General features: G+C 37.2%; 1 protein-coding gene across 8 annotated transcripts in view; it reads right to left on the bottom strand.

Moving 5' to 3' along the window:
• Positions 1–26,837, bottom strand: part of gria2b (glutamate receptor, ionotropic, AMPA 2b) — a 52,047-nt gene that overhangs the window by 6,753 nt on the left and 18,457 nt on the right. For all 8 annotated transcript variants that reach the window (XR_015124481.1, XR_015124479.1, XM_086259896.1 and 5 more), the window contains exons 3-12: positions 14,957–15,196; positions 7,295–7,491; positions 6,036–6,089; positions 5,783–5,941; positions 5,001–5,168; positions 2,820–2,924; positions 2,551–2,658; positions 2,041–2,247; positions 1,536–1,903; positions 17–215 (exon numbers count right to left, since the gene is read on the bottom strand). Coding sequence is in view for 6 of the 8 variants with exons in the window: in XM_086259896.1 (XP_086116022.1) it covers positions 17–215; positions 1,536–1,903; positions 2,041–2,247; positions 2,551–2,658; positions 2,820–2,924; positions 5,001–5,168; positions 5,783–5,941; positions 6,036–6,089; positions 7,295–7,491; positions 14,957–15,196 (1,805 nt within the window). In the remaining 2 variants the exon portion in view is untranslated. The remainder of the gene's footprint in view (positions 1–16; positions 216–1,535; positions 1,904–2,040; positions 2,248–2,550; positions 2,659–2,819; positions 2,925–5,000; positions 5,169–5,782; positions 5,942–6,035; positions 6,090–7,294; positions 7,492–14,956; positions 15,197–26,837) is intronic.

The raw sequence follows: 26,837 nt of genomic DNA on the forward strand, positions 1-26,837 counted from the left end.
ACTGAATATCTCTTACCCTAAAAAACTCTTTTGTGGAGCCAGAGTCCAGAGTCCCATAAGCGATCTCAGTCTGTTTAGCCAGGTCCTCGGCACTTTCAATGGGAGAAACCATTCTTTCAACCGTCAGAAAAGCAGCCAGGTTAGCAGTGTAGGAAGAAATGATGATTAAGGTGAAAAACCACCACACGCCACCAACGATGCGTCCAGACAGAGATCTGTTGTACAGACAAAAAAATAGAAAGAGCTGTTGACTTATATTTATCTGTTTTTTTTTTATCATATTCTAACAAAACATAGAAAAAGGATTCAATAGCTGTATTGAGATAACTTTTATGCAGTGGATGTTTCAACAATTTTCTAGAGATGTGGACCGCTTGAGGCAGGTAATTTACCATGAATCACAAAATATTCCTAGACTTAACCATGCACAGCTTTGAAAAGATTTTTTTTCTTCATATTTTATCAAAGGCAGGTTTCAACCATAAATGCAGTCACTGTGTGATGTAGGGCATGGCATTGTGATTTGGTATATTTATTTTGGTTTATTTTTAGGTATATCCATTTGAAAATAGCACAGCACAAACCGACCAAACAATACTCTAGTTGGGATGTACTAGTTTATCTCTGAGACTACAATAATGCTAAAGATCCATAAAACCATTTTCTTCCACTTTTCCAAATTATGGTTGCAGTGGGAGGCTGGAGACTATCCCAGCGAAAAGCAGGGTACACTCTGGATAGTGTGCCAATCTAAAGCAGGGCTAACATAGTGGGACAGACAATCATTTGCACCAATCACTAATTAACCTAACCCCACTAAATGGGTGTCTTTGAACTGTGGGAAGAAGCCAAAGTATCCTGAGACAACCCACATAAACTTGGGTAAATATGCAAACTCTACACAGAAAGGCTCAATCTAGAATGTGGATTTGAACCCAGGCCCTTTAGGCTGTGAGCAACAGGGTTAACAAAGAGAAGCAGTGGTTACTCTTAATTTACCATAAAACATGTTTGGGATGAGGTGTGGGATAAAAAAGTTAGGTCAACACAACACAAATGTCTACTCACAAGGTAGTAAATCTACAGTTAAAATATTAATTTTACACTAAATTCTGTAAAAAGAATAATTTTATAACTTTTCATCTAAACAAAAGTAAATAAAACCAAATAAAGCCAAGACATACAGAATGTATGAAGAATATAACAAAGTGGATGGTTTGGTTACATGCTCAAACATAACATGTTACTAACTAATGCTCTCCATCCTCGTCATCCACTTTTGATTTGAGAATCTATGCTACAGTGCTTTACGCTGGACCTCTAAGTTATAAACCCAACAATATTACAACCCCTAATCCTATATTGCTAGCAGAGCTAAAAATACACTTGGTTGATGAATACTTTGAAGCTCTAAAATCATTTTTTTCTCATTTTTAGGTAGTTCTGGTGGAATATCACTTATCATTTACTTATACTTACAGCATAAATTTTCTTAAATTAACGCAATATGGAAGTTGTGGATTTTTCTGACTTACCTAGGAGAGATGTCACAGCCTTGTCGCATAAAGGCTCCAAGGGAGAACCACAGGCTGTTGAATATGCCAAACTCATTAGTAGACTCATTGGTCTGGATCTGCCCGTCCTCATACTCCTCAGTGTGCCACTCGTAGGGGCTGAAGCGGCTGACGAGGAACAGCACCACGCTGACACCAATGTAAGCAAAAACTATACACATCCAAATCTCATAAGCCAGTGGATCCAAGAAAGAGAAAACTCCAGGCTTGGATTTCTGAGGCTTCTTGATCATGATGGAAATGCCCAGTGACATGAAAGGCTTGGAGAAGTCAATCACTTCCTCTCGCACCAATGTGATGGTCAGAGGAGCCACTGCGATGTCTGCTTTCTATCAAACCAGAAGGCAAAGAAAAAAAAGGCAAAAAAAGGTTTAAGAAATACCACTTGAGATTACAGGGGCTCTCAATCAAAGCTATCTCATTGAAAACCTTTAAAGCATGCATTCGAATGAGTAGATCAACTCACCCCATATACCAACTCTCCAACCATCCCATTCCAGATTTTGGTCTCTGCATCTCTTGCTCCATATTTTCCATCCCCCACTATTTTCAGTTGATATTTGAAGCCACAGTGCTTCGCTATCTCAGCAGCAAGATCTACACAGTAACCCTCGTAGCGCTCATTGTCTACAAAAAGGTCAGCGTTCTTTTTCAGCATTACATACGGAGCTTCCTGAAGGACAGGAAAAAAGAGCAGCACACATGAATTCAGCACATATGAATTACCTTGTGAAACACAGTATAGCCTTGTAGCGTGAAATCAATGATCTGGTGTTATTCTACATATATTTAACTACATATATTTAACAAAAACAAGGAAAAAAAACCAACACTTTTCTCCGTAAAGGGAAAAGTGTCTAAATTAAAGTGTTAAGACATCTATTCATAAAATAAGGTACCCAGTGGTCCAAGAACGGAGACACTAAAACCACAATTAAAAGTACGCAATTAGTTATGGACTCATTATTAAACATACCAAAATGGTGGTCACAATAACGGTCTTGTTTTCCATTCCTGTTGTGTCATTTGTAAAGACATCTGATTTGGTGACAGCCATTTTATCCATTTCATTCCAGTATCCAATCTGTTGGAAAAAATAAGCAATAAATTCAAGAAAAAGTAAGTGCTGCTTTAATGGACAGCTTGAGCCTTGAATTCAAACTATATAGTCTCAAAAATTTTCCAAACGCTCAAATCTTGTATAGATATTCATCTTCTATTCAAATTGGATATCAAGAGACTTACTTTTACAGGACCATTACTCTTTAATTCCATTATATTCACTGAGTAATTGACTCTCTTGCCATGCTGGTCAAATTGGATGTTTCCTGTCAGTCCTTCCACTCGAACCTTGGAAACACAAGATCAGACGTGTGTAAGACTGATTTGACATGAATAAATCTGTGTGACAAGCAAACAGTGGTAGTGGGCTTATGTGGAAGGCAATAATTAAAAACATGGAAGCTATCATTGTTGTTCTTATTAATTATGATCAGTCAAGTAACACCATTCACCATTCATTTGCAGGTTAAAAGTTGAGATTTTCAAAGTTAAATTAATTCTTGATGTTGTCTGGGTCATGCAAATGCAGTTTTGTCAGGATGAATAGGTAATAAATGTCTCATAAATCCTTTCAGGGCTTAATCCGTAAATAGCTGCCAATTTGAACAACAAGGATGAAATGCTCTTTGCTAAGTCATCAGGAGACAATTGGGACAGTTTCAGAGAAGTAAAATACTAATGTGCTAATAAGGATCTTTTTTACGTGTCTTTTTACTTGTCTGAAGTAATACAGTCCTCAAAAACATATTCACCCAGAGTTTCATTGCCCAAAAATCAGTGCATTGTGATGTTGTCACGACCTCATCCAAGTTCCCTAAAGTGACATCCATTTGGATCGGTTAAGTGAGAAGTGTTCTTTGCTCTTTGTTTCCTATGACTCCCCTCTTCTTGAGTGTTTTACCATGATACCTAATGACTTCAAATACTTCTTTGTGCTGAGCTACGAGGCAGCAGAAAGTCTGAATGAACCCAGTGGTGTCCAGATTGAAGAGCATAAACTCAGCATGTATTCAGAGAACATTCATTAACCAAAGGAACTAAAGTAGAAAGAATGGGAAGGATCCTCTTGATTTTTTTCAGGGAAAATCAGCATTTCTAAAATGCATTTGGTGGAGTGGATCTCTTAACTTCACAACATGGAAACTCAGATTTTCGACATACATCCTCTCATTTAGTTGACAAACTTGAAAAATCACCAAAGTTTAAGTTCCATTTTCAGTTGGCAAGTCACTGTATTGCATGAAAGCTGTTACATAGGTCTAGACTTGAGTGCTGATGTGTTACTAGTTGTTTCCTATATGGATGGCACGTCAGTACACTGCATACTATACTCACAATGTAAAATCCATATTAGATGTTACATAGTCTGTAACAGTGTTCAATCAAACTCACAGGTTATTTGTTTAGTTAAGTTGATTTGAGACCAAGAAGAAACCTCTTTAACTGCAGAAGAAGATGGATGGATGGAAAAACTAAAAATGAAAAACAAATTGAAACGTCCTTTCAAAAAGAGATGAGGGGGGGAAAAAAACAAACTTGTCACACACTGTGTTAATACTGTGATATTCATCTAGCCGTAGAACCCCCCTTTGGGAAAATATTAAAGTTAAAATATTAGGTAAAAATAGGTAGCATAATATAAAGTTTGATTCTCTCTCACTTTCACCTCACTTTGGGGGACATTTGAAGGTAAGAGCCATGTGATCTTGGGAAACTAAACATCACTGATCAGGTTTTGAGAGCAACATAAATTGATTTGGAAGAGATCCAACACCCTTGGATCGGCTTATCTTCTGACATGTTTGATCACAACCCAGGACAGCATCTCTCTGTCTTCATGGGGTGGTTAAAGGCAGCTAATCTTGATCTTTTATAAGTGTATCCTGACTTCCAGGGTGCCAGACAAAAAAACATCAAAGGCAAGAACTGATCAATTTTGGAAAAGCTTTCTGAGACATTTCCAACTGATACCTTTATCATTAAAAGAATCTCATCCTAGAAGCTGTTTTGGACACTTTTTTCTGCTCTGCATTAAGAAAGAGTGTAGATGGACAAATCAGTGTGGTACAGATAAAGACATAAAAAGAAAAGAAAAAAACATTTGAGAACCGTGTTACTGATCTTTCAGAAACTCAACATGATAACCATGAATAACTGATGCAGCATCATAGTTTACCATCAAATTAATCTCTATTTAGTGTGTTTCTTCTTCTTCTGAGAGCATATTTCTCTGTGTACATATGCACTGTAAAAATCAATCTTTGACAAGTACTTTCTACCTCGATGCGTTTTAAAATGCTATTCTTTTAATGTGTCTACTGTTACCACTGCAATGAATCCTCACCAGCAAAAGAGGTGAGTTACCTGTTTCAGTGCTCGCTCAATCTCCACACCCTGAGCCCATGGCACAGCAGGATTAGCCAAGCAGTCACCAGTGTTGGCCCTCCTGGTAAAGTCAATGCGTTGTTTATGAAGGTATCGAAAAGCTTCTGTCATCACCTGAACGGCGTCATAGGTCAGCGCAGATGTATACTATGGCAGAAAATTGGAGGAGATTATACATGAATTATATATTATATATAGATGAATAATGAAGGACTGTATTGCCATCTGGTTAAACATAATATAACTAGTTGACAAAAAAAGGCTTTAACTGTAAGCTCCGTATTCACACATTGAATAAATATAGTTGATCAAATAAATAAATGATATTTATCTGACATTCTGCACTAGATTACACAGTGCATTATGCTTTATCCACTGTCTTTCCCTAATTAGACAGCATATGATATATCATATGTTTGATGCTGGTGCTTTCTTTGTTTATGTATTTTTGTAGAGCAGTTTTGTTGTTTTGTAAATGTCAAAACTTGAGTGAGTGCTTTTTTTTAATCAGTGTGGCCTTAAAAACAGCTTGAACTTTCCCAGTTACAAAAAAACGAAGGCTACTTTTGGCAATGACTATGCAGCTCTGGTTATATTTTAATGTAAATTTATCTGATTTGTGTGTTTGCCAAAACTGAACATGCCATTCCAATTTCCAAAAAGCTGACTTCATGTGGGCTGGTATAGTAGAGTAAACTAAACTGAATAATCATTGATGATTTCAGTATTATATCGCCTCATATGTGCATGTTAAAACTCACCCTTATTTTACTGTCAGCTCCAGGATATTCTTTTTCTTCTAGTGCCTCCCATCGCTGATCAAATTTGGAAACCAAGGGATCATCAAAATCAACAATCTGAAAGCCTGAAACATTTGCTCCACCATACTGAATTTTGGACAGGTCTCCATCAATGAAACCCTAAAAAAACAGATCAAAATGAATTATTCCATCAATTAATACACTTATAAAGTCATTCTTTAAAGAAAAAGTTGTAAATGTTGTTTACACTCACCAGATTGGCTATAATGTAGTGGTAGCCTTTAACATGTCTGCCAATTGTGATGACCTACATTGTTGTGAAACACATGTGCATTAAAACAACATATAGGACACCTCGTGAAGGAAAAAGCAATTCTTAGTTGACAAAAACAGCTTAATAAAATGCTTGATTGAAGTTCCTCTTGTATGCCATTTTACACTGTTTGACAACTACACTTATAAGAAAGTACAATCTAAATCTGCCACATATTTATTCAGACATTATTAATTTGTTTCAATCAACCCTCACATGTCTGACAGTCTTGGCCGTTATCACTTTAAAAAACATTGTCACTTATAGTCGCAGCTATTGCTAGACAGAGATATCAAGTTCTGATGCCAGTTTTCTTATCAGAAAAGACAAAAGCAAAAAACTAACATATCTCAACCAGACCCCTTTTCAGTACCTCATATAAATGGCACACCTGAAACTAATCCCGCTGCTTGACTGACACCTTCGTTTGTCAGGGCTGCTACTTGATGCAGATTTGAATAATAACGTCTTGCATCTCCTATGTAAATGTCTTTGACATAAAGCAAGAAACTTCCACCTCGACAGTCTCTGTTTTTCCCTGATAAAGAGGCAACGAGGCTGTAGACATTGATTTCAGTCAGCATTTGGTTAAACAGACGTCTGCATGCTTTAAATGCTAATCAATATGCCTCCCTCGTGAGAAAAAGGTTAAGTAAAAATAGTCTGCTTATGTGCATTTGTTTTCCCTTTAATTGCAGTTTTGTTTACAGCCTAAATGAACAATTAGCATAATTGTTATGGTGCCTTTCTACATCTGCTGGACTGCATGATCCATGTGACAAGGCTACTTTTGTAAGTGCTTTGTCAGATACACGTATTTCAACTGGATCTTACTTTTCTCCTACAGGAGTAATTAAAGGACAACAAGGTTGTTAGCATTTCCTGCACCCCCCTTTTTTAATCACCACAGATCCATTCCCAGTGCTATTTACACTTCCCAGTAGAGTTTTTACATATTTGGACTCTATTAGTTCTAATATCATGTATAATTTAAGCACGAAATAGTAAAAACATTTGTTTTTTGCTTTCAATGTTTTGCAAACGTACATTTTTTTTTAGCTTTCTTTACAAACAACAAGCCACTGATCATTATACCGATGGAGCCTACTGCATGTAATTACTTTACCCAGAAATTACTTACGAGAAAGACTACCAAATAATAATAATAATAATAATAATAATAATAATCTACAATGTACCTGTTCCATAATGTCCTTCACTTTATCCTGTTCACAGTCCAGTATCACCCTCCTCTCTTTTTTGTTCTCCAGATCTTGGAACAGTGAGCGGTAGGCCTCATCCTTTCTCTCATCTTTAAGGTTTCCCACATTAATGGCAGTTACCTGCCACTTTTTCTCTGCTGCGGTGTCCAGAACAATTTGCAGTGTTGTCAGGCCTGAAGAAAAGATTGACACAGAGTTAAAATATTAATCATGTTGTGTCTCTTTATGCTTAACATATGCATATGTTTTATAATGGTTTTAAATTATTAACTGCACATTCTCTTTAGCCCCCGAGATATTTTTGGCCCTATGGCATTTTAATGGCTCAATGCAGTAATCATGATATGCAGATTTCAAACCTCAAATTTCAAGAAGTCACAGCAAGCACGCGAAAATAAAAATGTGGGACGCAGAAAAACAAAAAAGAAATGCAAGAGCCTAGCAGAAGCAGACATAGTTTGAAGAAAAAAAATAGACCAGCAGACAAGACCCGTTCAAAAACATTCTCATCTGCTTGTTGAAACCCAGTGAAGGTTTTACAGCGACTCAGTGCCTTATGTAAAGAGCTCATCAAGATGAGTCACAGGTATTCTGGCATGAACCTGACCAACATGTGGGAGGAAAGTGGGTCTAACAATACACTTGACTGCATCAATACCAACATTTCATATTTCATTTCTGCTCTATTACTGTATGTTTTAAAGGAGTAATTGAGTATTTTGCTTATTTTTTTCACAGTACAATCTATCCTGAACGTCCACTCATAGTCTTTGTCTGATATTTTGAATTGCAAGACCTTCAGAAAACCTTGAAAAATAAGTGTCTTCAGCAAAATCTCTTACAGTATGTGATCACTTATTTTGACCGTACTGTTTATTCCAATATGTAATATAAACAAAATGTTCAGTGAATAACTGACACAGCTGGTGCAGTTAGCTGTAGCACTGGTCAGTCAGTGTGATGTGTAGTGTGGTGAAGGCAAAGATATCATGTCTGTTTCAGATTATATTCGCATCATCCTCTCTGTCTGGTTTCACTGTTGAATCTTTGCTGTTATTGATTGCTGGTCTGCTGAGGGCAGTTAGAAAGCGGTTTAATGAAAAGGTTGAGTGTTTCATTCTGACTTGCCGGTGAATTACAGATGTAATCAATTTCATGCGACGCGGCTTTGATTTTATATGAGGAAAATGGAGACTTGCAGTTTTATCTGAATGAACTATTCATCATAGTTGCATTAAGGTCAAAGTAGTGGTTAAATGTGTTTTATTGATACTTAAGAAATTAGATAAATGAAATGAAATTTAAGTTCTGAGTAATATGCAGTGAAAATAATTAAACAACAAAGGCAAAATGCTAGTTAGCATTGGCTGAAGTCAAATATAATCTAGATAGTGCATCTCTGTGGACTGTACTTATAGTCAGTAGCTGCTCTGTTGGGCACACCTTACTAATAAAACCTTTTGCATCCACAACTGCCTTATTTCTTTGTTGCATAGATTCAACAAGTTGCTGAAAACCATTCTCAGAGATGTTGGTCCATGTTTACATGATGGCATCATGCACGTCCTGCATCTTTGTCAGATGAACATCCATATTGGATTGAAACTGTGGCCCTTTGAGTACAGTGATTTCATTGTCATGTTTGAGAAACAAGAGTGAAATTATCTTAGCTTTGTGAAATCGTGTGTTATCCTACTGGAAGCAACTATCACAAGATGGGTACACTATGGTCATAAAGACATGGACATGTGCGCAACAATACTCAGGTAGGTTATGCATTTTAAACAATCAGTTAGTAACAAAAACCCCAAAGCTTGCCAAAAAAGTATACCCTGCACCACTGTAGCGTCTTTTTTCTATTCTAAGCTGGCAGAAATGGTCTTCTGTTGTGATCTTCTGCTACTGTAGCCATGTGCTTCAATGTTTAATATATTTTGTATTCAAAGATGCTTTTTCTGCACACCTTGTATGTAAGCGGTTATTTGAGCTGCTGTTGGTATCAGCATGTAGAAAGCAGGCCATTCTCCCCTGACCTCTGGCATCAACAAAGCATTTATGCCTAGAAAAATCCCAGTAGACCAGCGGTTTCTGGAAGACTCAGACCAACATGTGACATCAACAAATGTCCCGCATTCAAAGTCAATTTTATCACCTTTTCTGTGGCCATCAAATTAGCTGATGAAACATTTGCATTAATAAGTAATTAAATGTATTAAAATATATTGTCCACCCCAGTGTACCCTTTAACTTTATAACTAGATCACATCCCACCCTACACTCTTTTTACCTGAAAGACTATATCACCATGTAATACTAGTTTGTTCCTGTGTATTTAGTGTTAAAATATATACCGTATTTAGTATTTTGCTTTTGTTACAAGTTCAATGACATTTGTAAATGTAATTATTTCATAAAAAAGGACATCATTGATTTTGTTACATTCACTTTAAGTCATTCAATGTTGTATATAATGTAAGAATATATGTGACTTTTTCGGTTATATAATATTTTATAATTATTCACAAACCCATGATTTTGCACGTTTTGCAATGAACAACAAATACCTCTTTCAGTGGTCTAAAGCAGCACTTAAGTTAAATGTTTCCTTTACTACCTTTTACATTTGACAATTTTTTTATTATATTGAATCATGACTCCAAATACATGAGAACATGTACAATACGATGTAAAATGTTTAATTAAGGGTCAAATAGGCTCAGATTAAATAGAGGATATTGATTCGATTCCTACAAATTCATCCTCACATTAGCTATAATCTGTTTAACAAATTGTGTTCCCATATATCTACTGTGCTGAAAGTCCAACATCCTTCCCCAGAGTGAACCTGTTATTCTTTGCTTAATGCCTATTGAAGCACCACTTAAATCAATTGCAAGTGTTTAAAGGCTTTGTTTTAGGAAGAAATAGCAGGGGTTGTGATTGCCTACAGGTCTGCTATAACAGAACTTGAATCTGCAAATTTTTTATTTGGGTTTATTTTTTGTTTATTTTAATCTAGATTCAAACATGTAAATGTTTGAATGATGTTTAGATAAAAGTATGGAAATTATAAAAAAACCCAGACTGGTACAATTGTAATATTTGACAGCAGAAATAGCTATTTTAGTGCTTATCACTGCTGTAGACAGCGCTTTTATTTGACCTTGATTAATTAAGCATAAAGTCTCCAAGCACGAGTATGTGACCTTATTTAGACAACAGTGGATTTCTAATATATTAGCAAATGCTGGCATGCTTAGTGCTGGGAAAGTTACTTTTAAAATGTATTCCACTACAGATTACAGAATACATGCCCCAAAATGTATTTTGTAACGTATTCCGTTACGTTACTCGATGAGAGTAACGTATTCTGAATACTTTGGATTACTTAATATATTATCATGCTTTTTACAACTACATGAATGTACTATTGCTGTGTGATTTATTACTGTTACTGAAGGTCCGCGGCTCCGAACCGTAGTAAAGGGACCTCTGGCTAATACTTCAGGTTCAGTGTCGGGCTAGTAGCCGAAAAATTGCTTTACTTTGTTGTCTGGGTCAAGTTTGAGACAGAGAGAGGCGTTGAAAGGCTGCTCCAACGGAACTTATTGTTTCGGAGGAAAACACGAACACTGTGTACAGTCGAGTCTTAATAGCTTACTTACAACTGGGCTCGTCAGGCACTCTTCTTGGCTGCAGTGGTTATTATTATATTTACATGCTTCCAGCTCCCGTTTCTACTCGATGACAGCTCATACTTTTCCACTCACCTTTTTCTCCCTCCCTCGCTCACAGATACATAATGGGTATGGCAGTCCATTCTCCCTGCAGCACGGACTACACTGCCCATGAGGCTACATTCTTTAGAGCTGTAGAAAACATGGACGACGCGACAGCTCCCCAAAAATGAATGCCAAAACGTCTCTATTGCCCCCTGGTGTCTGGCTGCAGTATATGTCATAAACCCCGCCTCCTCCATGTTAGCGAATGGGACTGGGGTCAGACTAAAATTAATTAATTCCCCTCAGATAAATTTTTTCCAAAGATTCTTTCTTTTGTCATCAATAGTTCTCATTATGGTGATTTATGTCCAAGGGGTCTCCTTTCCCATAAGTTTGATTCTAATTCCTACCGCGGTGATGTTAAATTGGGGTGTAATGTCATCATAACAGCTTTGACTGACAACTGCAGTCACCGAGAAACTTGTAACGGACTTAGTTAGCAAATTGCATCCATAGACTGTGTAGGTTAACTGCCAAGGCAATTAGACCTGCTAATTAGTGTTAGCCGATCACACAGTTTACTATTGATAAGCACCTAAATTGAAAAGACTGGGCATCGTTTGAGCTTTTTTGGCCTCCTTTTAAATGTACAGGTTGGCCAATCAGAGAGAATGTCCTCAACATTTGCAACAGGGAAGATGTCCCAAGCAAATATTTCCACTTCCTGCTATAAAGCTGAAGTTGCGGTAAGGGAGACCCTTTAGACAAACTTTTTGGAGATGGAAGAAAAAACAAAAGAAAATATGACTAAGTTTTTGTTAGTAATGGTAACTGTACCGTTTTGCTGTAACTGTAACTGCTGTTGGTGTAACCCCACACCCCACGCATGGCACGCAGGATGGGCATCAACCGTGAACCAGTGAATTAGATAAGCACAAGAAAATGGATGAAAGGATAAATGGAGCCCACTGCAAAGTAGTCACATTTTTATCACGTTAGAAAAGATCAGTTGCAGCTCCACTTTTTGAGATATTTATCAGTTGTTTACCAAAAATAGGTTCCCAGTACCTGACCTACACCATAATATTGGTCTTCTCTTTAACCTACTCTTTAATCTATCTTGATCCATTGTTTAAACCAAGTTACTGGCCATAGCTGACAAGGTATTTGCTGGTTCATGCATTAGCCTCAGTGTTCTAATAGAATTCATCATAACCAGTAACAACTCCATTGCTTCCTTTCTTTCGACTCCCTGAGAAACACCCCCACACATCCTTGCATCATTTACCAACAAGCTTAGTCACTTACAGTCTCTCTCTTTCCTCTTCTCTCTACACTTTGGGTTGCCATGGGAATGAGTGGATCACACTGACCTAATTAGACAGCCATGCAATGATGAAATATGCACAACAGGCCCCTTAGTGCCACAGCGGACGTACAGTAAGGACAGCAGGTCACTCCTAGCATTAGCATGGGGACACTGTGAAACAGCTGGTGCTTCTGATTTTAGAGAGGAACAGTATTTGATTCTGCTGTCAGTCAGAAAGGCTGACTGGTAAGACTTAGCATGCTGGCAAAAGGAAGAAAAGCATAGCAAACACAAGAGATGATTTGTAAAGCAGACAGGACAAATGGGAGGATAACGTTAGTGTATAAAGAGCAGGCAGGATATGTCTTGGATGGGAAAAGGTGCAATGGGAGACTTTAAGAGATGTAACACTATAGAAAGTTAAAGGTAATACAGAGCAGAAATGCTCTAAATCCTTCCTAATCCATCCACTGTGTATCCACTCTAAACTGTGTGTAGACAGCAGCAGTTTCACATCTCTATGTTGATTCACTTCTGTTGCAATAAACCACTTAGTTTTATATGTAAGTATTTATATGAAGCACTATCTTTGGGAATTTATCAATGTTGCATACCTTCAAAATGATTTCTAAAATTGATCTGAACATTGTCTCTTTTAGCGTGCTGAAAATAAAACAATTAGTCTATGAGCTAAAAGAATAATTTGATGTGTAACATAAACACTGAGTATTCCTGTTAGGATAGAAGACTTAATACTGTTATTCCACTGTAACTAGATAGTACTGAGCTTTTAATTCTGGTTTTTCATTGCAGTAAGAGTGTTAATAGAGAGTGGAACTCTATCTGTGGAAGAGATTTTCTTTTCAGTGTCAGTTGCTCCAGAAGACTGCATTGTGCTTCAAGGGCAAAAGTCACAGAATCACAATTAGCAGGTGACAGCATAAAATGAATTACATGACACAGCAAAGTGAGATAATGCAAAAGCAGGAGTAGATTGTTCTTGAACCTTTTGGCTGCCATCGCCTTTATTACACCTTATTATTAATTGCTATATTAACCATTCTTCTCGAATTCAGCCACAGCCATCTTCCATTTTACCAACTCATATGCCGCTAGCTCAATTAAAAAATACAATTGTCATGCTTATAAAGCATATAGTGTGTTCGACGTTTCAGGTAGTGAGAGAAAATGTCTGCTGGAAGATATAAAATCTTATTTCCAGACTTCGATGTTATCAGTGTCGAATTTTGAAGAATCACTTATGAAAGGGATCAAAGAAAAGGGACGAAATAGATTTGAATATGAAGCAAGCTGGGATATTATAGTTTGAGGGTAGATAATATTTCATGTAGGATAAATTCAGCCCTTGATCTTATCCAGGATTCCAAATACAGGTGTACAGGCTCAGGATAGAGATTATTTATGGCTAAATAATTTAACTTATTCTCTAAAAAAGCTAGTTTTATCATTAAGGGCACCACTACTGCTGTATTAGTGAATGTTTGTGATAACTGCAGACTGTAAAAACATGATGAGTGCTATGGTGACAGTCTTCAGATTCTGTAATCCTTAATCTTGGGAAAAGCCTGCCTGTCTAACTGACTGATAGACCAAAAAGGGTATGGCTTGAATTTTAGGTAGAGTTGGAACCAGAAAAGCAACTGGGTGTGTGTATTTGTATATGTGTATGTATCTGTGAGTCTGTTGTTTGATTGTGAAGTGGAGCTGAAAAATAACACAATGTGAACTAAGCATGGTGCAACTTTTCCTCTCAATTAGGATGGTCACACCATTGCTGACATCACATCTCTACGTAGAACAAGTGTGGAAATCAACAGCTTTAGGCCGTATCATCTCCACTGTATGTCAGAGATGACTCTGACTGCCTCTCCTCTAACCTCGCCTTGATATTACATTACACTCTCAAATGGAGGAGGTGCTATAGTTGATTGTATGTGACAAGCTGTTTATAATGAGCCCATGCCCTTTACCTAGCTTCACCTGTGTTGCACACAGTGGGATAGAAATGTTTTGTCACAGGATAAAAGCGGTTGCTCAGGATTCTGTATTCATTTGATCAACCGCTTCCCTGTAAGGGGACAAGTGGACCAAAAGTGTATCAACAAAATGTCTGTCAGGAGGAATGGGCAAAGTTTGGGTCCACTTATCCTCCATGAGAAAAGGTCACTAGGGGGACATGCGAGCCTTTCCCCTAAGAGGACCAGTGTTCCCAAAAGCTATACTAACAAAGAGCTACATGTATGCTAACTTACAGCTTAACAGAACCAGCAAATTGCTGGATAGATTACTCTTCTGTAGCCCCTTGTGACAACTCAGCAGCTGAAAGTAGCAAACATATAATAATATAGTCTAACTTACAGTTTCTGTGGTTTATATTACAGAATCCAAATATCTGGCCAATAATGCAGTTTTCAAAGTTCATAATTTCACATACATGTTTTACAAATAGCCATAGGATTAGCACTCAAGCTTCCAAGGCTACAAGATAACCAGCTGACAACAGTGGCAGATTTTCTTTAGAGAATTTCATGATGAAAATCCACTCAAATCACACTTTGAAAGCTATAAAACGTGTTCACTTCTTACCTCGATCGCTGTCGTAGAGATAGGCAAACTTGTCCCACTTGTAGTACTCAATAAGGCTGAGAAGGGGACCCTTGATATCTGGTCGCATCTGGATAATGAACTGATGACTTCCATCCAGAGGGAAGCTGGGTGTAATGAAGGAGACATGTAGCGTCCCACAAAACGAGGTGATGGTGTTTACAGACTTCTTGTCATAGAATCCAAAAATGGCATACACTCCTCTAGAGAACTGTGAACAGACTGAAGAAAAAAAAATTGTGTTAGGACATTGTACTGAATGTTTACTTCATTGCTTTTAATCCTGGTTGAATTAAATTGCAAACTTCCTTTTCACTATTTAGCAGAAAACAAGTTGCTGTCTTTTATACCACGGATGATTTGCCAGAGCAATGTCATATCTTATTTGAAACAAACTCTTCTGACATTTATTTGGGAAGCATACAGTACTCCCTGCTATAATTCATAGCAATGTATATAACCAAGACCTTTATTACCCTCAGTTAGTGCATATTAGGGCCAGAAACAACCATTAAGGGACATCTTTTTTAGTTTCTTTTTCGGCTGATTAATGGATAGTTTCCCATAAGTTCTGTCAGGGGAGTGCTTGTGTTCAACAGCAGCAGATCCAATCTGAGCGAGTCACTTTGTGAAACTTTTATGAAATGACCTATTGCTTTATTTGATATAGTGATAATGACTGTGATTGATATTCTGTTTGTCTTAAAGATTCTTTAAAACTCTATATCAACTTTTTAAATGTTCTCTGTTTTATGGTATAGTAACACTGCCCCGAGAAAAATGTAACTATTCCACATATTCACAGGTATATGATTATGGGGCATCCAAATATGCTTCAGTGCACTGCTTCACCCCCTTTACCATTAAGAGCAGATGCATCTGTAGAATATTTAATATCCACAATATATTGTGAGATTCCATTAGATTTAATGTTTGCCTTCGTTAACAACAGTTTAATTATATACTGTGTGATTACTCTGTGTTTATATTAGATTACTTGTATTACATCCTCATTCTGCTGACTCTCCAAAAGCACCGTATTCAATAATATGGGACATATGTTCTGGTCCACATAACACCAGGGATGTAACTGGCTTCTAGCATTCATTATGCAAAGATCAGAAGAGAGTACTGAAAACTCAATGGACTGTAAACATAAATGCTAAATGTCTATCTTATCCTTTAGTTGCTTTCGGCAGTGTTTTTTAAACATTTTACTGGAGTAGATAGATTTGCATGCTCCTTGTAAATGTGTATTGATCAAATGTAAGTTAATGAGGGTTATTGACTTTTGTCATGTTTCTTTCAGTGTAATTAATCTAGTGATTTGTTTTTTTGTCCAGTATCATTGTGAGGTGCCTCATTGACAAAGGGAACTGGAGTCTGTGTAACAGATATGTGGTGTGACTATCAGTTTGATATGTTACTTCTGCAGGCTACTAGGTGTTTGTAAAGGTTTACTTCATTTTTGCTGTAATGCTTCATATATGTACACAGGGAGTATTCTTTAGCCACTTTTTCATATTGTTAAATATTACCAGCTTCATTAATGAAATCTCAGCTGAAATTAATTTAATTAAATTCTTTCTCTGGCAAATGACTTACTATTGTCCAGTCAGACTTTGTTCCTGCTGAACACGATCGAATCGAATAGAATAGGACTGCAATAGAGCTGTAAAATTGCAAAAGTTATTTTGGGTCAATTCCTAAAATATCTGGTTGAAATTTGGTCAAATTAAACACCCAACAATCAGTTGATGAAAAGTAAATTACTATTTTCAATGTGCATTTTGGAAAGGAAAGCCTCATTACCAAGCTCTGAGCTCAAAAATCTCATATCTTCCATGATTTTATTGAATGAAACAACAATTTGAGTCCAATTTTAGCTATTTCAGCAAACTGATAAGACGGTTTCCATCCTAAATGAAGATAACACCTCTATTGTTACCATGTGTGTCACTACTTTTGTTTTCAGGTTACTGGAATATTTAAAACAATCACAACGACCAACATGGAAAACACACAAAAATAAGCTTTTTTTAAAAAAACAAATAAGATTGACCATGACTCAAAACTTCAGAGACGTTTGCTCGTGTGCTTGAAGTGCTTGAAGTTTGTGTATTTCGAAATGTGGCCAACACTAAAGTCATGGTGCACTGACACAGGCTAAATTTAATTTATACCTCATTAAACCACTGGAGGTCCATAGAAGCTAGATTTTCACGGTGGTGCCTTCCTGTTTTTTCTTTTCCTGGAAAATATAATTTTAGCAGTTTTTCCTCATCTTTTGGTAAGTGAGTTGAAATATTTAACAGTAGATTAATTGCTCAATGCTGTATACCAAATGATTTTTTTATGAGGCAATGAAAACATTACTTGTTTACTTGTCAAACCTTTGTTTAGAGTTCCTTGGAAAACATTCACCCCATAGTCAAATGCACACACAGCCCTTTAAAAACTGGCTAGAATACCAGTGACTCGCTTTCATCCACCGCCATCATTCATGCACTTCAAATATCTTTAACAATCCATTGACATGAGCAATTAAATGTTCATCACAGCCACCGGAGCCGAACTGTTAACAGTCCAATCACCTCCATCAGTCTGTGACACCATTTCTAATCTTTTTAGCAGATGACACTGGCCAGTAATGTGGCCACAGAGAGATTAGACCTCACTAATCTAATTTCATTTTTTGTCTCCGTGCAAGCTAACAGAACCTAAAGTGTGTTGACTGTTAACTGTCACAGTCTAACCTGAGAATGATAGTGTACAGGTCAATGAAGTAAAAGTAAATGTCTGTCAGAAAAGAAGTTAGGTTACATGTTAAATAAGTCAGGGTAATTTAAAGGAACAAAGTCTGAAAATATGACACAGGTGGAGAGCTTTGAATTACATTTGAGATAAGCTAAATATAGTTGTAATTTACAGATAATGTGCAACTTTGGTACTGTGGGTACATGGAGACGCTAGCTACTGTAGTTCACAGTAAGTATCTTCCATTAAATTTTTAAAACACTGCTTTTTGAAGTTGCTGCTGAATTGTTCATTTCAGGCCTTTGCTGTTAAATCGGAATTTTGTATTACTTATATTCTTTTCTTATTTTCTGTTTGAGATATTTTCTTAAATAAGATAAAATACTGATCATATTCTAGACAATTACAGTTCACACAAAGAGAATGCCATATATGTATGCAGTTTTGTTTCACTTTGCAGCCTCCTTTTTTCTTTTGCTTTGCACCCCCTTTCCTATTTCAGAATAGCTGGTGAAATACATTTGTAAGTATATGTCATATTTTGTTCCAAGGCATGATAATTGTAAGACTTAAAACCCGCTCTATAACTCACCCTGGCACCATATTTCTTAAAAATGTACCATATTCTAGGTCTCCTGGCACTTATAGAAGCTAAGAGAGTTGCTGCTCTTTTTTTCTGTCGTTGTGTCACATCTGTCCATTGTCATGTTTCTAGCCTTGCTATGCTGACACTCTTGCTGGTGAGCTTGCTGAGTTTGCCCAGGATTAAAACTCACTGAGCTCGTGCTTAGAAACTGGATATCCCCATGACTGTGCTGCAGCTTATGCCAGAGAGAACAGTTTGACAACATGTTACTTTATTACCAAATATGGAAATTCACATCCAGAAGCAATGCGCTGTCTATTTGTCTGTGCAGGGACTGTTCAAAGGACTTTGCCGTCTGTGAAATGTGACAGAAAAAGAATGAAAAGTAAGGTTTTTAATGGGTGAGACTTCTACGTGCACTTCTTCAATAAGGAATTTAGAAATGTTTAATTAAGAAAGAAAAGCCAGCCACGAACAGTAACTCTTAGAAACACTGGGGATTTTGGAAAAGCCATTAAGCCTCTGTCACATCTGACTGCTTTTCAGTGAAACCAGCAAGTATTCACCCTCAGAAATCCCCCTCCAAACGCAGAAAAAGGAGTGATTGGGTAAATCTCTTTTTCTAGTGTTTTCTAGTGTTCTTGAGGTCACCCTAATTATGCACCATGAGCAAAATGTTGAAACAAATCTTATTATTGCTCACTGCTGTGTCTGAAAATTATAGCATGGTGCCAGTTTTCCTTCTCTATCATTCTGTTTATGAAGATAACATGGGGAAAAAATTCAGTTCTCACTAAATTTTGGAATGTTTCAGCAAGATAAACAGACTGTTGATTTGGGGACTTGTAATCCTAATATTGTTGTTACTGACAATAGTGTATAATATAAATAATATATCTCTCTATGTATGTGTCTGTGCTTGTGCATGTTTATCTGGGTTATTTGCATTTGGTTATGCATCCCACTTATTTATTCATTTAGTTTTAAGTCGTTCATCTATGAACCAGTAATGTCAAATAAAAAACTAAAATCTGATCAAGGTAACGTAAAACATAAGGCAGTCGTTATATTAATCTTTACATAAAAACAATAATTAAGCATGTTGCTGTGTGCTTCTGATATATCCAACTGCCTCTGAAATGTCCTAAATCTTTATACAAAACAGAAAGAAAAGAGCAGAAGGGAACAATAACAAGAAAATTGCTTCCTTAAAGTGTTGAATAGAGGATCGCTATACATGGGCACATTCTGTATTGGACTATTTGAACAGAAAATGACACATCTATCATCGTAGAGATTACACAAATATACACTGAAACCCCTGAGATCTTAATATTTAGACTCTTCACCACATTTCAAACATGCTACACTTTGCCATGAAGATGATGGTTTTCTTAAATTTGAGCTTCACTGTATATCAAGACATGCCAACGCAACACTGTTGCATCTGTGTGCATTTTTTCTACACTTTAATTTAATGATTAAATGTGAGTTTTATCAGAACACAGTTAGTTAGATATTTTTTCCATTGAAATTTAGTTATTATTTCATGTACAGTACATTATCTACAGTAATTTGATGCTGATTAATTGACCAATTTGATATCCACAGCAGATGCAGCAGATGCACAGGCACATTAAGGAGAAAACAGCATGTGTTATTACTGTTTTGTTTTTATTTTTGTATTTTGTTTGATTTGTTTTGCCTGAAGTTGGGTTAATCTAATGGATAGAATATGCCATTTCTTGTAACAACTCCATTAGTTCACCCAGCAGTTGCTCCACATTATTTGTGCTTACATAAACACTCATCAGGCACTCCGTGGTCATCAGAAGGTTCTAATCCCTTCATTACAGGATGACGTTAAATGTGCTGCAAAAGTGACTCTGGCACAGTTTATCACCTTCCAAAGAGAAGGTGTACCCTTTGAAATATATTTAGCCGTCCCAATTAGCTGACCTCGTTTTCACCACTTTGGCACTGAAGGCAACTTCGCTGCTCAGCCACTGTTTACATGACTGCTCCGTCACTGATCAAAGATTAAACTTGCATAAATTTGCAACTTCAGCTGACATCTAATATGCCCTGAAATTGTCCAAACAACATGGATGAATTCTGCAAATTCAGTTAATCTCATCAAAACATACTTAAGTCTATCAAAGTATGCCCATAATAATAATATAGTAAAGCTATTATTTTTTAATATTGTCACCATTTTAAATGTGATAAGTATCTAATCATATTTAAGCTTCAACATAGTTTCAATGTATTTTATTTTGAAAATATCAAATCCAGTAAACAGAAATCTTTGGCATATTGGTGCTTTTTATTAATATCTACATAAAGAAAATACACAATTTCCCATTCAGTAGAAAAAACTGACTAAAACAGGCATCCAAATCTGACAAACCATCTGGTAACAGAAGGCCAAAATTGGCAAAGTGCTTCAGCAAACTGATGAATCAGTGTAATGCACATGCATGCATTCGCACATGCCACGTCACTGTGGTGATAATCATCAGCAGTCCACTCACATCTAACAGAACTCACTGTTATATATCTCAGCATCTCCAACACTTCTGTTCTCACCACATAAAAAACTGCCTCGAGACCTTAGGGCTTTTATGTAGAACTGATATGTCACCAGTTTGCACAGCATAAAAGCACCCCAAGGAAATTTGTCACTGATATAGTTGTTGCACAGGAAAATTTTGACCTTGGACGTCTACAAAACACTGGAGAAACCTGGTGGCTTGTGGCTTCCCAAAACAACCCAATGGTCATGCTACTGTTTTGTGAAAATGATATTGGAAGATGGAAGGGATTTTTTGTATTATTTTTTTTTAATAATGAAAAAAGGACAAGTTGAGAAAGGACTGCAGTGAAGGACATACTTCATCAAGCTAGAATTCACGGCACTCGTGGGAAGAAAATTTTTTTTTAAATCAAATTTATAGTGTAGGGAATCTTTTTATAACTTATAATATGTTTTCCTCTCAGCAAATAAAAACTAAATTTTATTTTATTCCCTTTTTGCTATGTTGTTTTGATAACCTTTTTCAGGTTTGTTTTCTTTATTTATTATATTTTGACTGCAGTAAAGAAACAAAGGCAAGTTTTGCCAGTAAATGCAAATGAAATATTTAATAAACATACTATTCATTGACAAGTAATCAAAAAATGAGGTTCACGGGACATATATGGGGAGTTATATTTTCATATTTTTCAACATATTTCACTGGTTAATGCTTGTTCTATATGCTATATGCATTCACTTTCCTGTTGCGTATTAGATCACAACATTAACTCTACTCATTTTGTAAAGATTTCTGATAAGGTGGGGTCTGTTATGCTGGTAATTAATATAAAATTCCATTGCATACAGGTTAGAAAATTAAAATTCATAAGCCATGTGCTTTAACTGATGATCAGTTTATGTAATATATAAGTATGTAGCAGAATCCAGCAGCTGGTTAGCTTAGCAAAGCATTGAACAGCTGTGCAAAGCATATATAATATATTAGATGTAGATGGCAAGTAAAATGTTTTTTTAGACATCTGTGACAAAATTTAGTTTTTCACTTGTTTTATAACCTCAGTAAATGTTCTTGTTTGTGGATTTATGGTGAGTTTCAAATTGTATTTTATAAAGCATTAATTCCACCTTGTAAATGGTGGTACCACTAAGCATTAAATAGAAGAAAAAGCATCCTGTGCATTAGGGGTTGTCTACCTTATGCATTGTCCCCAGATATTGAGTTAAATTTGGGTCTGATCTGATTTCAAGAAAACAACATGGGAACAATCAAAATGCCGAATTAGATTCAAAGGCTCCACTGTAGTACAAAGCAAACAGAACTTGCCTAAAAGCACCTTTAAATTCTATTTAAAAATGATTGTTGCATGCATTATATAAACCAATCTAAGTAACTATTGCTCAGAACAGCTGCCAAGAAACTAACAGACTGCAGACTTTATGATAAGCTAAGCTTACAGTAAGAGATAAAGATGTGTGAATCAGTGTTCAACAAACCAAATAACTACCAAACTGCATAAGAACCATTCACTGTTACCAGAAAGAATGTGGTTTCCAACTGCAATTAGCAGGGTTAAAATAAAAATGGCATTTTCATTTTCCTCTTCATTCTAGACAAGAGATGCTTTTAAGCACCTAAAAAAACATCTTTATTGGCTCTCCTGGGTGAACTCAATCTTTTTAGGCCCTTGCACAGTCCTCCTGTGTGTTCAACAGTGCTGTAGGTGATGTAAGGACAGCTACAAGCAGCTTTTTTAACTAAATTTATTGCTGTGTTCCTAAATGCTCTTGTAGTACTGGATTTTTTTTTTTAAGTATTTGCATCCTTATCACTGTGGCTCAGATATAGAAAATGGGAAAGAGGTTTCTAACTTAAGGCTCTGACACGGGAACAATTTTGAGATTGCATTTTTTCTCAATTAACACACATTTTAGTGCAGAACAGAATTCCTACTCTTTTGATTCCCAGACATTTTCTTTAAGTTGAAGCCTGTGGTTGTGGTTGATGAGTCAAATAAATGACCTCATGTTTTTTATTTTTTTCCTAGACACTTCTCCTCAGTGGCAAACAATATGAATTCATGGAAGTAAGTGAAGGAAGGATTAAGAACGTACAATATGACATACTTCCCCCTTTCTTATTGTGTTGCTTAATGCAGGCTTGATAAACTGCTAAATTTCTCTTCCCTTTGCAGTTACTCTAGTTGAATTATTTCTTTTATTAAGGCTTTCATCATTTGATTGAAGTAAAATTTATGAATTTCAGTGCTAAACGCTGACAACAACTCTCAAAATAAAGACTCAGTGAAGCCCAAGTGAGTTACTCCACCGTAACATTATTTTTAACATTGATCTTTATAAATGGAGAGTCCTTTCTAAATCCATTGTGCAAACTGTCTTACACAAAGCAACAATTTGACCAGCAGAGACTTTGCAAAGAAAGATGGATGCAGCTTCTACACCTGAAAGGTGACTCCAGTGAAGACGTGCCTTGAAATGGCATTGTTTCAAAAGATCAGCATGAGCCTGGTCCTCTTGTTTCAAAAATATTTCTGACTTGAAGAAGAGTTTCTTGAAGACGTTTCACCTCTTGTCCGAGAATCTTTTAAGCTTCTCGGCTGAAAAATAAAGAAGTCCAGGTGCTTTCTTTCCAAGCTCCTTAAACTACAATGACCTGGATGACTGAGAACATAAACAGATATTCTGACTGTATAGAAATCTAAGAGAACTCACTGTAGTCTCCTTCAATCACTGTGGATCCTGGTGAGTTAATGGTCTCAATTACTAATTTCATGTTTTACTGTTTTACTGAAAATATGATCACCATTTGTTTCCCAAAGCCAGTAAAGCAGGGTATCCAATAAAATGTCAATCTTTTATATACAGTATGTGACAAAAAAACTGAATTTGCCTATTTACCTTGTTGATGGTTCAAAACATATCAAAATATTACCAAGTTATGGCACAAGCCTTAAAGCACAAAAGTAATTCATATGATGATCTGCATCAGTCATGCTGATATTATGGTTTTCTGAATGAATGGATGACGTGCCACTTTAAAATGTGGGACAGCATTAGCTCATTCCCTTTTGTAAGGGATGGTCTAGTGTATCCTTTGCTGAAAGAGGAAAGAAAGGAAGCACTGACTTATTAATTTTTTTGGTAAGTAGAGAATTTGAGATGGTCTTATTATGGCTATCATCCTGACACTTAGGTTACAAAATGTCTATTCATCTGCAACTTAAGAATATAGACTGTAAAACGTGCAACACTTACAGAAAGCAAAATATTAATATGTACTTCGTGTGCTTTATGACTTGTCTGCAGCCCATAAAGGCGTGATCTGGTTTAATTCCCTCTGTAGACTGTTGCCAGGGTAACGTATTTCAGCCATGTTCTCTCTCTACATAGCAGGAAACACAGTACACAGTTAAATGCAGTGTTTAGGCTCTAAAATCTTTCTGAAAACCTCTGGGATAAGGGAATTAGAAATATGGGTAAGATCCCTGCAGTTATTATTTCAACAAATTTTTATGCATGCAGAAATTGTTCTTCCTGAATTTTACAGTTACATAAACTCATATTTCCTATATGACCAAACTTGTATGTGAAAAATCTCACTTTTTGTATTGCTAATGTGGATATACATGTAGTAAATCTCTGTAGGCTGTTGCCGTGGTGACAGCTCTCAGTCATGCTTTTGAGTGGCCGATAGGACTGGGAACTGTTTTTGTCTGCCTTTGAGCAGCTCTTCCGGCAGCTGGTCTCTAGTAGAACAGTACAGCTCAGTTCTTATCAACTTCTGACCCCCCTCCTCCCATCTCCCATCCTATTTCTCTCTGTCTCCTCTCTTTCTCCCTCCCCGCTTTTGTTCACTGACCTGTTTCCTGCAGGCTTTCTGCCGTGGATACATGTAGTTTTCACAAGAACAGAGATTGCTGAATGCCCCTATACTAAATACCCAGTGTGTGATCTTAGTACAGAACCCACAATGTCCTGAGCATGATGTACACTTTGACTTTTGTTGCTTTCTAAGCATCTTTGAATGAAGTACAGTTGTGGTCAGAAGTTTACATACACTCATCATACTCTTGAATGTGATGGTCATTTTTCGGCTTTTAATGCATTGTTTAAACTCCTCTTTTCCAGGGTGGAAGTACTGTTTAGCGTACATCTTTAATGAGTAAAAAACAGGAATTGGGTGGACAAGTTTGAATTAATTTAGGATTTTCTCTAATCCACACAAGGTCAAAAAATCATACATATAGACTCTAAAGTTTTACATTCTTTAAACTTTACAACACTAATGCATATTAACTTCTTATCAGTGATCATAATTTACTACAACTGGTTGTTCTTTGCCAGCATTAAAACAATTTGGTTGACAGAACTCATTGGATTGGCCAACAGAACCTGTGAAAGTCCAAAGAACTTTCACAGATTAACTGATTTGACTTGGGAGAGACTCCTTTCTAAACAACTGCAGATTTCAAGATTATCAGACAACTGTATGTAAGCACAAGTGATCTGGATGTGTTAACACCTTTCCCACCATCGGATGAGATGAAATTGGCTAGGATGTTCACCAACAACCCAGGAACCACCAAGGCTCAATAGTGCCATGAATTTAAACACCACTCTCACTATCCACCATGAAGTTTTACATCACTGAGACAGTGCTGGCCAAAAAAGTGCCGACCAAAAAAGAAGCCTTGACGTCTAACTCTACAAGCTCGACTGAAATTTGCAGATGTCCACTTGAACAGGAGGAAAGTTTTATGGTCAGACAAGACAAAACTCGTTCTATTTGGCGTAATGACAAATGGTATGTTTCATGAAATGAAGGTGAGATTTTCAAATAATGCCCAAAATCCATATTTTGAGCATTATATTAGATATTATTCATCCATCCATCCATCCATTCCGACTGGGTTATGGGGGCAGCAGCCTGAGCAGAGAAGCCCAGACCTCCCTCTCCCCAGCCACCTCCTCTAGCTTATCCGGGGAAACACCAAGGCGTTCCCAGGCCAGCCGAGAGATATAATCTCTCCAGCGCGTCCTGGGTCTGCCTCCCGGTGGGACATGCCCGGAACACCTCACCCAGGAGGCGCCCAGGAGGCATCCTTGTCAGATGCCTGAACCACCTCAGCTGGCTCCTTTCGATGTGGAGGAGCAGCGTCTCTACTCTGAGTCCCTCCCGGATGGCTGAACTTCTCACCCTATCTCTAAGGGAGAGGCCAGCCACCCTTCGGAGGAAGCTCATTTCCGATGCTTGTATCCACGATCTCGTTCTTTCGGTCACTACCAACAGCTCGTGGCCATAGGTGAGGGTAGGGACGTAGATCAACCGGTAAATTGAGAGCTTCGCTTTTACACTCAGCTCTCTCTTCACCACGACGGACGGGTGCAGCTTCCGCATCACTGCGGCTTCCTTCTCCCGTCACTCGCGAACAAGACCCCGAGATACTTGAACTCCTCCACTTGGGGCAGGAACTCATCCCCGACCCGGAGTGGACACTCCACCCTTTTCTGGCTGAGAACCATTGCCTCAGAGTTGGAGGTGCTGATCCTCATTTCCGCTGCTTCACACTCGTCTGTGAACCGTTCCAGTGCGAGCTGGAGGCCATCACCCGATGAAGCCAACAGAACTACATCATCTGCAAAAAGCAGAGATGAGATTCTGAGGCCACCGAAGTGAAAGCCCTCCGCCACTTGGCTGCGCCTAGAAATCCTGTCCATAAAAATTATGAATAGAATCAGTGACAAAGGGCAGCCCTGGTGGAGCCCATCACCCACCGGGAACGAGTCTGACTTATTAGATAGATATTATCCTTCTAACCTTAAATTGAAACAAAGGAGAAAGTAAAATAATAGCCAGTGAGTCAGCCACCAAAGACTAGAATAAAGGAAACGTTTACAGACAGGTGAAGGGTACAGAAATGGTTTCAATATCTGGGAAGAGCTGGGAAGTGTATCTGTAACCG

Source organism: Aulonocara sp. 'chitande type north' Nkhata Bay, linkage group LG2, assembly GCF_057382095.1.
Source record: "Aulonocara sp. 'chitande type north' Nkhata Bay isolate Kocher_YH1m ecotype deep benthic linkage group LG2, A_spYH_male_GT1.1, whole genome shotgun sequence".
Taxonomy (NCBI): Eukaryota; Metazoa; Chordata; class Actinopteri; order Cichliformes; family Cichlidae; genus Aulonocara; species Aulonocara sp. 'chitande type north' Nkhata Bay.